This window comes from Pogona vitticeps, chromosome 2, assembly GCF_051106095.1.
Source record: "Pogona vitticeps strain Pit_001003342236 chromosome 2, PviZW2.1, whole genome shotgun sequence".
Taxonomy (NCBI): Eukaryota; Metazoa; Chordata; class Lepidosauria; order Squamata; family Agamidae; genus Pogona; species Pogona vitticeps.
The window spans coordinates 309,481,887-309,496,080 of NC_135784.1; the positions used below are offsets into that span (position 1 = coordinate 309,481,887).

Here is a 14,194-nt window from a genome sequence, read left to right on the forward strand (position 1 = left end):
AAATCATCATCATCACCATCTTAGACCTGCAGAGCAGGAAGGGATGCTATGGAAGATGTTACTCCGGCATTGAAACCTGAAGACTCACTGTGCATAGTGGCATTTTAATAGTGTTTATGTTGGACAGGATGATGGTGATGTTAAAAGGGCAGCAAGAACTTTGGTTACAACAGGGAAGCAGTCATCGGGATGGGCACAATGAGCTGCTTGTAATGTTACTTCCAGTCTCAGAGTAACTTGACGTTAATTCAGATCCCCTTTGGGACAACCGTGGCCATATCATTACGGCTCAGGAATTCCCATTTAAAGGAAAAACATTGCCCAGCTTTTCCAAGACAGAGATGAAAACGTAATATAGAAATGTGCTTACATCACTGAATTGGGGAGCAAAGCATTTAAGGTCCAGATCCAATGGTTAGTCACAATTGGAGAAGACCCAATGGGACTTGTCAGTGACCAATGGCTGGGTGGATCGTTCAATGGTTTTAAGCATCTGGTTGAAGAGCCAGAGGTTGGGAGTTTGATTCCCCCCCCCCCCGTGTGCCTCCTGCAAGTAGAACCAGCCTGGGTGACCTTGGGCAAGCTGCACAGTCCCAAGGCACCCCCAGAAGGCACTTATGAGTACTCTCTACCGAGAAAACCCTGAAAACGGTCGTAAGTCAGATTTGACTTGAGAGCATGCAGTTATGATTACTGCGTAAATCCCAATGATTTCAGTGGCTCTGCTCCAGTCCGAATTAACTGTTGGATTTAGCCCGATAAGTAGTATAACAAGGTAGGACTTTACAATCTGGCAAAACTTGATGGCACCTTGAGGACTAAAAAGTTTTATTCAACGTACACTTTTGTGGACTGCGTCATCCAAAGCTGTTACGCAAAAACAAATAAAACAAATCACCAATTTGTTTTATTTAAGGACTCACAAGAATGTATTCTCGAAGGCTTTCACGGCCGGGATCTGATGGTTGTTGTGGGTTTTTCGGGCTCTTTGGCCGTGTTCTGAAGGTTTTTCTTCCTCACATTTTGCCAGTGTCTGTGGCCGGCATCTTCAGAGGACTGCAGTAGGAACTCTGTCCATGCTCTGTTCCTACTCCAGTCTTCTGAAGATGTCGGCCACAGAGACTGGCAAAACATCAGGAAGAACAACCTTCAGAACACGGCCAAAGAGCCCGAAAAACCCACAACAACTCACAAGAATCTTTGTTCCTTTTCCTGGAAAAGGCCGAGGACAGCAACCTTTTGCATTCCCAGATGAAATGAAAATAATGTTGTGGGTTTCATTTAAAGCTGCTGATCTTTCTAAATAGTATTTTATTATTTTTAATTGTCTGCAAGCCACCTGTCATGACTTTGTTGATGTGGCCAATATTTTTTTTACCAGCCTTCAATAGCAGATTGGTGATCGGCAGATAAAACTGGCTTATCTCTTTTCCCCAGTAAAGCTCCAAACGTTCGTTCCTGCAGATCTTCGTGCCACTGAAGGAACAAGCACAGGCCCCATTGTGAATCTGATTAGTTGGCAACCTACGCACCTTGCATTTTACACGAAATCATTCTTTAGAAGCCAGGAAAGTGGGCGGGCTGCTGCCAAAGTAGTTATCATTATCATTATCCTCATTCTTGCTATTAAAGTGCTTTGCAGAGGATTTACAAAGGCAACTTTGCCGGAAAGCTCACACTCCTGAGATTTCGTCTCTTCTAAGCATGGAATGAGTCGTGTCCCTCCACATTCAGTACTGCTTTGTTCATTTGAGGCCAAAGAGTAAATAGAATGTATCCTGCAAGTAGAAATGTAGTGCACCAGGGAGTAAGCTGACTTCTCCCTGACATGCTAGCTTGGATTTTTAATGTCTGGAGGTTTGTTCAGAATGCTCAAAAGGTGTTCCCCAACACAATAAAATGGGTTACAATCTCTAGAAGTAGCTTCAGGATTCTCTCATCATCCAGTCACCGTGCTACATATGCAGACCTGGCCTGAGTAGAGAGGAGGCTGGGATGGAAAAGGAAAGGGGAGATAAAGAGGGAGAAGAAAAATTGTAAGGTATGTGTCGTTCCTAACTCAAAAGGTCTGAGAAGCTGCTCACCATGATCAGTGGCCCACCATGACCTGAACTAGCCAGCATGGTATCATCCTGTGACATTGGGAGGAATTACAGTGGCAGGTGGCTTCCCAGATAAACTTTGGCTCGCCAATTTGGGACGGAAGGTGCCTGTTTAAAGCAGGCTTCACTGGACATTGGAGCAGTTTTCCCAGGAGGGGTATCTTTCAACTGGAACGTCGCCCAGTAGTGTTGGTTCACGCTCCCAATAAAGAGTACACGGGGTGCATTCCTCTTTCGCTTCTGCTCTGAACAGGAAGGCATCCCCATCGGAGAGACCTGATCACATAGAGAGAACGGGGAGGTGCGTCTCTTGTCCCCAGACCCACCTGGCCTTCAGCACTTGGTTCTTTAAGAGTTGGGAAGGTCCTCAAGATGTCTGGTAGATTATGGGAGATCCCAGTCCAAAAGTGTAATTTAGCCACGTTCTGTAAAAATTCTTCCCCGTGATCAAACTGCTTTTAGATGCCTACACTGCTAAAACATCCTGGGAAGTAGTCCGTTGGTCCAGATTGGCGGGATAAAAATCAAATAAATAAATAAAATAAATAAATTTAAGGCAAAACATCTCAGAAAATCCATCAGTAGAAGCCCTTAGAGCAGGGGTTCCCATCCTTGGGTCCCCAGATGTTCTTGAACTACAACTCCCAGAAATGCTGGCCAACGCAGCTAGTGCTGAAGGCTTCTGGGAGTTTTAGTCCAACCACACCCAGGGACCCAAGGTGGGGAACCACTGCTTTAGGTATACTTCTCAGGCTGAACACTGATGTGGGGTGCTGCAATGCAGTGAGAGTTTGCAAGTGCTGAAAAATCTATAGCTGAGACACATTTGAGTTTTTTGCAATGCACCCAAGTTGCACACGAGTTTGCTTTTTGCACCAACCAGTGCCAAGGTCTGTCTAAATCACATCCCTGGAACAATGATGATTTCGGCTTTAATAAATGGTTGTCTCTTACTACAGGCTGGCCCTGAGCTGCACCTCCCAAATGGACTGCTGCCAAGGGTCAGCCAGGGCATGGTAGAGAAGGCTGTTTCAGAGGTGTCGCTCCCCATGGTGGCTGGCCACCCAACAAGCCTACTTAGGTTCCTGAATCTTACTGCTGTCTTGGGTCATCTTGTTCAAGCCTCTTCATGGTAAACCACCTGAAACTTTGTCCAGAAAAAAAAAAAACAGAAGGATCCTCCAGATGCCTACAAAGCTGCTTTGCACAGGGAACATGTTCTCTCTGTCAAGATCATCTTTGTGTAGGACCACTGTATTGTGTGCAACTGCCTCTGCCCATAGTGGTTGCTTGAATCACCTGATGAACAGAAGGTTGGGCACTCTTGTCAGTACTGTATAAGACGCCCTCCCCCCCTTTTCTAACCCCAAATTAAGAAATCTAAGTGGGGCTTAGCAAGTGTAGGGGGAAAGGATCAAAGCACTGCAGGATCGCTTTGATCCCTGCTTTCTCCCTTCATGCTAAGCCCCGCAGGGCTTAGCAAAAGGAGGGGGAAAGGGATCAAAGCAATCCTGCCACTGCACGATCGTTTTGATCCCTTTTCCCTTTATACAGCCATGGGATTGCATTGAACCTTTCCCCCCTCCTTTTGCTAAGCCCCATTGGACTTAGTAAGCAGAGGGGAAAGCAGAGATCAAAGCCATCCTGCAGCGCTTTGATCCCTGCTTTCCTTTTGCTACAGTTTAGCAAGTGGAGAGAAAAGCAGGGATCAAAGCCCCGCAGGACCACTTTGATCCCTGCTGTCCCCTCCACTTGTGTTTGTTCTCGCCTCGGCTTATTTCCGTGTATAAGATGACCCTCAAATTTTAGTCTAAAGATTTTAGACAAAAGTATAGTCTTATACATGGAAAAATATGGTAAATCACAATTCTTCCCATTGGTAATGCAGGTGAAGATACATGGCTGAAAGTCAGAGTTACCACCTCTGTGAGTCCACCATGGCTGAGACGTATTATAGACCCAAAGATCTCAGCGATGTCCATCTACTCTTTCACTTGATGGACCACTTGTTCCTTGCCACCATTTCATAACCAAATACAGTTCCTGAGCACTTGGTGCAATGACCAACAGTATTTTGTTCCCGGCCTTAAATCCCCAGATGTTCTTGGACTGCTGTGGGGGTGCCATAACCCCAGGCAGTACAACTAGTGGTGAAGGCTTCTGGGAGGGGAGTTCTAGTCCAAGAACATCTGGGAACCCAAGGTTGGGAACCACTGCACTAACCAAAACCTTCATTTATCGGCTACGAGGCACATGCACCCTGGACAACTGGCATGCTGAACATGCTGGTGTGAATCATAGAATAATGGAGTTGAAAGGGGCCACTAAGGCCATCAAGTCCAACCCCTTGCTCAAGGCAGGAATCCAAAGCAGATCTGATAAATGGCTGTCAAATTTTCTCTTGAACCTCTGGAGATCTAATTGCTCCTGCAGTCCATGAGAAGTGCACCCCTTTATTCAATGCAAACATTTTCTCCCGTCTCCTGCCTGTCTGATTTCCAATACAAGAATCACCATTGCATAGGATCTAACCCTATGCAACGGAGGCTGCCCTTTCCTACAAATTCCAGAATCTAATGACCCATGGTACTTTCATCCTTTATTGGTTCCTTTGCTTGCATCCAACTTCCCATTGCTTGCTTTCCATTTCACCTCTCAATCCAGACTCACCCGAGGTCAGCTTTTGACCCGTTCTGTCCACACCATTTCCCATCCTGCCCGGCATGACGTTGGAGCTGCTGCTGGAAAGGTCTGCCTCGAGCTCCATCGGGCAGCTTTCTTCTCCACCGGCGCTTCTGCTCCCCTCTCCATGTTCATACCTGAAGTGATCTGGTGGTGGTGGTGGTGGGGAGGAGGGGAATGATCCAGTAACCCGCCTTCAGCTGGTTAAACCCTGCACTTTGCCTTGTGTCTTGACAGGCTTTGTGAGCTTTGACAATCCCGCTAGTGCACAAGCGGCCATCCAGGCTATGAATGGTTTCCAGATTGGCATGAAGAGGCTGAAGGTGCAACTGAAAAGGCCAAAGGATGCTAACCGCCCCTATTGAAGAACTGTGGGAAACACTGGATAAGCAAGGTCTAGCACAGGTAACTGCGCAGAGGGGTGGGCAGGGAGCATCACCTGTTGTCCGACAGCGTCTCTTGTGTCGTGGACCCTAACCATTTACTCTCCAAGGTTCTACCTTCTCTTTTAGAACATTCCAGAAGCATATGCATGAACTAGGCGCTGGTGGCTTAGGTATTGCTGTTCAGGAAAGGCAGGCACAATAATCTGACTTTTTCCAGCCTATCTTTCTTGTCTTTATTTCTTCCTTGGTTGAATATATGAGACATTGAGACGGACTTCCCTCTTTTGAATTGGCTTTCTATCTTGGGACCGACTTGATGATTTAAAAAGAGGCAAGCAGAAGCGGCACTGAAAAGGATAGGTGGCTCTCTATATGGACCTTACCGAACCAGGCTATCGCCCCCTCCCCAATCCTTATCCCCATGGCTGTTGGCTGTGTAAGAGCCCCTGGCCCACCAAGAAGGGTTTCTGCCCAAGTTCTCATGGAGCGAATGGAGTCTGCCCCACAGCATTGGATGCACTGTTGCCTTAGGTCACAGTTCTTCGGCTGTGATGGATGTTGCCCATGGACTGTGAAGGTATAAAAAGACATAAGCTATAGCACCATATTTAAGTGGAAGAACCGGTCTGATCCATACCTACAGCTTGTTCTGTTACGAAACAGTGAAAACATTCTCGGTTCCTTGAATATGGCTTGCTTAAACAAATTTTTTTAAAAAGCAAAAAGGGTGCTGCTTATAGACCACCCCATCACACTTAAAGCACTTTCTGGGCAGTTTACAATTTAATTAGGCAGGCTATATAATGCCCCCCCCCCCCAGGAGCTGGGTGCTCAATTTAGCAACCCCAGAAGGATGGAAGTCTGAGTCACCCTCGAGCCGGCTACCGGGAATGGAACCTGGGTCATGAACAGAGTTTTGACTGCAGTACTGCAGTTTAAATCCTGCGCCACGAAGCTCCGCCCTAACCGGATGATGCCTTCTCGTTAAGGTGATAAGGAGCCCTCCACTCACAGTACTCCCATGCATGTTCATATGGACAAGCCATGGGAAAGAGCTTTGGTTGATGCACTTGACTAGCAGTCCAAATGCCAACCCCGTGGAATTTCTTGAGTGTCAGCCCAACTAGAAGCAACCCGGAGCATTTGCAGAATGTTAGAGTATGCAGCGCTTCCTGACCCAGCTGCTGGGAATCCAAGTTTCTGTTGCAAACCTAAAGACAATTACATGTTATGCTTGCCTAGAGGTAGTGTTTTTCTCCTTTTCCCTGGTTTCCCCTGGGAGAAAAGAGCAAATGGAGGGGATTCTTCTAAGGAGAAAAATGAGGGTGGAGCACAGATGGGTATGGGACAGTGGTGCAAGTAACTACTAAAAACAGAAAACAAGGATCAATGGGACCTATATGGGGTGGCATCGCCCAGTCAAAGTACAGTCACTATCCTTCCCTCTAATAGCAAATGTGGATTGTCAAGTACCTCCTAACTTGGAAGTGGAAGAAGGGGTCATCTTCTAGAAAACTGGGGGGCTGCGTAGACGTGCAGGCACTTTGAAGTTTGTATGTTAAAACAAGAAGAAACTTAGAGAAACACAGGGAACTGTAGCAAGAATACAGTGAGCTGCCATGATTGAGATGTATACAATTCTGCAGGGGATGGATGAAGTGGATAGAGGGAAGCTCTTTTCCCTCTCACCCAAAACCAGAACCAGGGGACATCTTGATCCAGCGTATGGTTAGTCTGTGGAACTCCTTGCCACAGGATGTGGTGATGGCATCTGGCCTTGAAAAGGGGATTGGACAGATCCTTAGAGGAAAAAGTCCATCGCAGGTGACAAGCCATGATGGGGAGGAATCATGTCCAGGCTTAAAAGGAAGGTATCTCAAAATGCCCGATGCAGGGGAAGGGAATCAGGAGACAGGGATCTCGTGGTCTTTTGTGTGCTCCCAGGGGCATCTAGTGGAGCTACTGTGAGATCCAGGAAGCCGGACTAGAGGGGCCCTTGGCCTGATCCAGCACAGGGCTCTTCTTAGATTCTCAGGAGGACAACAGAGAACACTGGAACAAAGTCATCTTGAGAAGGAACTTTGGGGTTCGTTTAAATGCCAAAGAGAGGAAAGCTTCTGTTGGGAGCTAACCTTTCTGTAGTGTAGACGTAACGCAGTCCAAGCACAGCTATCCTAAAACAGTATACTTTTCCATTGCTATTGGTGAAAAGGTGGGCTAAACTACAGATGAGTAGAACTAGAGAATTCCGTGAGTTAGAGATCTGGCCGCGGAGCCAGACGATTGGGAGTTCGATTCCCGCACTGCACCTCCTGGGTGAAGAGCCAGCTTGGGTAGCCTTGGGCCAGTTGCGCACAGTTCCAGGGTTGCCCCCTAGAGGAAGCAAAGGGTTAACCAACCACTTCTGAGTACTCTCTACCTAGAAAATGCTGGAAAGGGTCACCATAGGTGGAGATATGCTTTGATGGTCGCCAAGCTTAGCAACTGAGACGACACCCAGAAAGAAAGAACATGGAGCCTAAGGACTTCATGAGGTTCCCCCAGCCAGCACGCTGATCAATTTCTTTTTTTAAAAAAAAATGCTCTTGTGCCTTTCAGAAGGTTGGTGAGACAATTGGGCCCTATTTAGCCGCCGCCGCCACCACCCCGAATCATCTGCCCTCTCACATCTTCTCAATTTTAAAAAAAATCATTTCTTTTTAAAAAAATGGTACTAGAGGACATGAAGAATTTTTCCAACAATTATATATATATATATATATATATATATATATATATGGAGTGTGTGTTTGGAGGAGACTCACTCAGGGGTCACCAGGAGTGAGGGGTCGGAGGTGTGTCCCATCCCTGGAGTTTTAGAAGTGGCCCATCGCTGGAACTAGAGGTTTAGCAGATGGCACAGGATTAAGACATTAATCTAAAGCTGGACTGTGGAGCATTCGGTTGTCAGCTGAGGGAGGCCAAGTCAAGGCGGTGGGCTGCTCAAGTCCCTACCAGTTTATACTGGTAACCCTAGAAGACGGAGCATACCATGAGGTTACAACCTGTTCTCACTTCGCTCCTTACTAATTTACTTACTTTCAGATTTAATTATTTGTCTTCATGGGATGGAATTTGGGTAACTTACCGCAGCGACTTGTGGTTAACTGGCGACGTCTTGATGTGCATGTTGGTGGCGCACTCAAGCATGGGACTGAGCACACAGCTAAGCTGCAATTAGCCATAGCAAGTTATGCAAATCTCATGTGAACCCCCTTAGGATTCTGGCTGTTCTTTCCTTATGAAACCTCAGGCAGCTCACAAGTTCCATGAAAAACAGGTAGAGCCAAGAAAACATGATGTCACAATACAGTACTCAAACACAATGTGATCAGCTGTCATGTTAAAAATAAACACTGAATTAAAAGAATTTAAATGTCTCTTAGGAGCTCAGCTACAGAGGAAATAGTGTACACCCCCCAGCGATGATAAGAACTTCCCTCTGCAGCCAGGCTGTGGCCGGAAGACGAACTGAATAGAAAGGTAGAACCAGCCAAACATGACAGAGTGGCACTGATCTTATTTCCCCTCTATGGCATACATTGTTGATGGAAAAAATGATGAATAAAGTAGAGTAGATAGAGTGACACTGATCACTATGCAAAAAATATAGCTTGCCAGCCTCCAAAAACCCATGGGAAGATCAGGGAGAGAAGGTGTCAGAGAATGAGGAAGTCAAGATCTTGTGGGATTTCTGGATCCAAACAGCCACCTTGAACACAACACGCCAGACGTAGTCGTAATGGAATGAAGAAATGACCGGATCATTGACCTTGCAATTCCAGGAGATGCCAGAGTCGAAAATAAAGAATTGAAAAAACTAACAAAGTACAGAGACCTGGCCATTGAGACATCTCGCCTCTGGAAGAAACCCACTTCAGTGGTTCCCCATCATCATTGGGGCTTTGGGAACAATGTCAAGAAATTTCACACAATACTGTAAGCAGTTGCAGATCTCAGAAATCACACCATCAGAGCTACAAAAAGGCAGACTGGAGGCTGAGCCCTCTAACAATATGTAGGGCAGCAGTGAAAGACTTAGAGCGGCATAGGGTGGGCTGAGGAGAAGGATGTCTTTTGCTCCTTCCTTCATCCCAAATGCCTCCCCCCCACACCCCTGCAAAGCCTCCATGGAAGGACCAGAATCCTGTAAGAAAGGCTAGGAACCTGAACCAAAGCTAGTCCTCTTCGTTTGTGATGGTACCCCACAACAACATCATTATTTCCTGTGCACGTCCCACTTGCAGCAATTTTTTTTAAAAAAAAAAAAATTTCAAGTACATTCCCCTCTTCGCCTCTTTCTTCATCCTTTCCAAAACCCAAACCAATCTCACAGGTTTAGGAGAGGGATTACAGTCCGAGCTAAGTCCGTCACTGGAAACGGTGATAAAATGTCCTCTGAAGTCCATAGAAGCTGGTGATGAGTTTGGGGACCTGCAAAACCCTCGATAAGGGCTTTAGGATACGGTCCGTGGGCGACGGTTTTGTTGTTCTTGAGTGACAACAAATTACGAAGCCACGGACAAACTTTCAGGGTCGAGTTACCCTAATCGGATTTAGCCAACAACACAATGTGCTCGGTTTCGTCTTCTCCTCCTCTCTGTTCGCCTCTCATGACCTCAAGACAGCCAGAGAGAATTATCCAGGGCGAGTGATCTTTGATAGAAGTTTCATCCCTTGGGGGTGACGTACTCATTGCTACAATTATCCCATAATAATTCAGTTACTATAGGTATCTCTCTCCTTTTTGTGTTGTTGTTTTGAAAAATATAGTTTCAAAAGTTGTTACTAGAATCTGTTGTGACTTTTTATAGGTTGTGTCTCTTCCCGAATGATAGTAAGCCATAATAACACTCATAGGGATCCATTCTTATCGTGGCTAGGGAGAAGAGTTAAGGTCATCGTAGAGTTTTAGTATTTCTGAGATTTAATTGTTCTTTTTAAGAAATCATTATGGTTTGGGGTCATTTTTCAAGACCTGCCGAGTGTTCTGCGAGGGGTCACCGCCACTGACCGATTTTATTCCATTCACTGGAGGCAGAAATTGGGAAGTTCGGGGGAAACGGTCATATGTTAATGTCATCATTAACCAGCTTTTAAAAATCTAATTAAATTATGTTTACTTTGAAAAGAAGGTGTTTAAATCGGCACGTAAATTGCTACACTAGCAGTCTTACCAGCGTAAAGGTGAAAAATCTTGTTCCTTGATTTTAACCTTGCCTTCGCTGGTGCAAGAAAATTTTAAAACCCCACCTTATCCAATCCTTTTCTTATTTTCCGTCCCTCACTTATAATCTCATCACTTTACCCTTTCTATACTTTAAGACTCTTCGTTAGACTGGGAATTGCAAATCTTGGAGTTAGAGGAGAACCAGGGCTTTTGTTCCACATGGTTGTTGTGGGTTTTTTGGGCTCTTTGGCCATGTTCTAAAGGTTGTTCTTCCTGACGTTTTGCCAGTCTCTGTGGCCGTCAGGAAGAACAACCTTCAGAACATGGCCAAAGAGCCCAAAAAACCCAAAACAACCATCAGATCCTGGCCATGAAAGCCTTCGAGAATACTTTTGTTACACAGTTCATTGATGACCTGGACACCTGGCAACAGCTTTCCTTCCCTACGTTCTCCCATAGCTGCCTCATTTATCAGTGATGCCAAAACCTTAGGTTAGGTTAAACACTAATTGAATTGCCCGGTTACTTTAGAAAATGTCCAATGTCCAACATAATGCAAAAGGCAGGACTGGAGGAATCCCAAGCTGGAATTAAGATTGCCGGAAGAAATATCAACAACCTCAGATATGCAGATGATACCATTCTGATGGCAGAAAGGGAGGAGGAATTAAAGAACCTCTTAATGAGGATGAAAGAGGAGAACACAAAAAATAGTCTGAAGCTCAGCATTAAAAAAAAATGAAGATCATGGCCACTGGTCCCATCACCTCCTGGCAAATTGAAGGGGAAGATATGGAGGCAGTGACAGATTTTACTTTCTTAGGCTCCATGATCACTGCAAATGGTGACAGCAGCCACGAAATTCAAAGATGCCTGCTCCTTGGGAGGAAAGCTATGACAAACCTTGACAGCATCTTAAAAAGCAGAGACATCACCTTGCCGACAAAGGTCTGCACAGTCAAAGCTATGGTTTTTCCTGTCGGGATGTATGGAAGTGAGAGCTGGACCATAAGAAAGGCTGACAGCCGAAGTATTGATGCTTTTGAACTGTGGTGCTGGAGGAGGCTCTTGAGAGTCCCCTGGACTGCAAGGTGGTCAAACCTATCCATTCTAAAGGAAATCAACCCTGAGTGTTCACTGGAAGGACAGATCCTGAAGCTGAGGCTCTGATACTTTGGCCCTCTCATGAGAAGAGAAGACTCCCTGGAAAAGATGCTTTTATGAAAGAGTGAGGGCAAGAGGAGAAGGGGATGACAGAGGACGAGATGGATGGATAAGGTCATTGAAGCGACCAACATGTATTTGACCGAACTCGGGGAGGCAGTGGAAGATAGGAGGGCCTGGCGTGCTCCAGTCCATGAGGTCACGAAGAGTCGGACACGACTTAACAACTAAACAAACCAACGTAATGGATAATGTAAGATTATTGTAATAGGCTAGCATCAATATCTAACCAGAAAATACATTACCACAGAGAAGACTTGTTAGTAGGAACGGGGTTTTCGAATATATATTATTATTATTTTGACTGCAGCTCCACTATTCACTCAGAATCTCCCTGAGGCAGAAGTTTGGGAGACACAGCCAAGTAGAGGAGTTTACGGAGCACCTTTCATTACCGTCACGAGCCTCTGTCACAGTTTTTGGCCTTTCAAGAAGGAAACTGCCCTCCTGGTGGCTGGGAGTGTCAAGGCTCCATGGATATTGCAAGGGTTCAGTGCAACCCATTAGGCTCTGTGGAGGAAGAAGAACGGCCCATCCTCTGAATGGAGGCGATGCTGGGTGAATCCTGGGAGTTGAAGTCCCATAAAATCTGAAAGCCTCATCCTTACTTGTTGATATACATCTGAGCTTGGAAAGGTTACTCTTTTTCATAGATACCTAGAATAAGTGAGCTGGCCACCAATTCCAACCCTTGCTCAAGGCAGGAGTCCAAATCGAAGCAGATCCGACAGAGGGCTGTCCAATTCTCTCTTGAATGGCTCCAGCGTTGGAGCGCTCGCCACTTCCCACATCTTTTGTCCTATTGTCATACCGCTCTAACAGTTAGGAAGTTTTTCCTGATATTCAGCCTAAACCTGGCTTCCTGCAACTTGAGCCCATTGTTGTGTGTCCTGCACTCTGGGATGATCGGGAACAGATCCTGGCCCGCCTCTGGATGACAGCCTTTCAAGTGTAGAAGCCATTGTTTGCATAGTATGTGAAAGAGCCTGGGCTCAGCCCTGATACCATCCCCAGGCAGAGTTGAGAAATACTCCTACCTAACACAGAATGGTCTTTTCCCATGTTGCTAACCTCCTTGACTATGTTGAACAATTCTTAAAAACACACACATGCAAAACAACAAGAAAAAGTCAATCTTAGCCGTTTCTGAAAGCTTGCTGAACTTCTGGCTCCCAACTGCCATTTAGCTAAGACTGGACTAATGCTGCCAAGGCAAAGTGTATTATACACTCTGAGTTTTTCTGTCACATGACCTTTGTAAATGCATTCAAGTAATTGTCTGTCCAGTTAGGGTTACATCTAGGACCACAATATTTATTCATTCATTTATTTAATTTATTCAAAACATTTTTACCCCGCCTTTTTCCTTAAAAGGATTCACGGTGGCTTTCATCATTAAAACATCATATTCAAGCTAACAACAGTGAGTAGATAAATACTAAAATGGATCAAACAGATACCATACTAAAAAAAAACAGAAGCAAGAACAAAAGACAATCAAAGCAGTAAAATATAAGCCATACATTTAACAAGGCAGCCCGTCACTCAGGCGAATCTTGCCTGAAGAGGAAGGTCTTTGCCCACTTACAGGAGGACAGCCCAGATGGGGCCAACCTGGGCTCCAGTGGGAGGGAGTTCCAGAGTCTCTAAGAGCAGCCACAGAGAAGGCTCTCACCTGTCCCCCCCACCAAACAGCACTTGTGAAGGTGAAGGGACTGAGAGAAAGTACTCGAGCAGGCTCATCAAGGGAGATGTGGGCCTTGAGATACCTTGGGCCCAAGCCATTTAGGATCTTTAGAGCCATCTCTTTGCATGGTGCCTGGAAGCAGATTGGCAGCCAGCAATGCTGCTGTAACAGGAGACTTGTAGGATTCCTGTGGCCAGCCCCCAGTCCACAGTCTGGCTGCTGTGTTTTGGACCTGCTCACGTTGTCTGACAATTTCCATAGACAGATTCACATCGATTGCATTACAGTCATCCAGTGGGGATGTCACTAAGGCATGTGTCACTGTGGCCGGATCAGATCTTTCCAGGAATGGGGGCAGCTGGAGCACTAGTTTTAACTTGTGTAAAGGCACTCCTGGCCATCAGTGAAACCTGGTCATCCAAGGCTCAGAGATGAATCCAGGAGCACTCCCAAGCGGTGTGCCTGTGTTTTCAGATGAAATGTCACCCCATCCAGCAAAAGCTCCATCCTTATTTCTTGATCTGTCTTTTGACTGACCAGGAACACCTCTGTCTTGTCTGGATTGTCAGTTTATTTGCTCTTATGCAGTCCGTTACTGACACCAGACACTCATCTAGAGCTGGAACAGCTTCCTATGATTTGGATGGCCAGCAGCATTGGGATCAACCCCACCCTTGGGACTCCGAACCACAATAGGCCATTCATAATACCTTTCCCATCATAGCATACCCTGAACACCCTTTTCCGTCAGGTTTGGGGAACTAAGCAAGGTTGGCCTTGGTTAGTACTTGAACGGCAGACCAAAGAGTCCCCAAGGAAGACGGAGGATCCATCAGAGTTGACAAGAGGCTGACCCATCATAGGTCAGTAACGAAGGCAGATGGATGATGGCACCTATTGTTCA

General features: G+C 45.9%; 1 protein-coding gene across 13 annotated transcripts in view; it reads left to right on the forward strand.

Annotated features, from left to right (window-relative positions):
* CELF4 (CUGBP Elav-like family member 4) overlaps nucleotides 1–14,194 on the forward strand; it is an 870,333-nt gene that overhangs the window by 829,561 nt on the left and 26,578 nt on the right. For all 13 annotated transcript variants that reach the window (XR_012084591.2, XR_013540995.1, XM_072992989.2 and 10 more), the window contains one exon: nucleotides 5,022–5,189. Coding sequence is in view for 11 of the 13 variants with exons in the window: in XM_072992989.2 (XP_072849090.1) it covers nucleotides 5,022–5,149 (128 nt within the window). In the remaining 2 variants the exon portion in view is untranslated. The remainder of the gene's footprint in view (nucleotides 1–5,021; nucleotides 5,190–14,194) is intronic.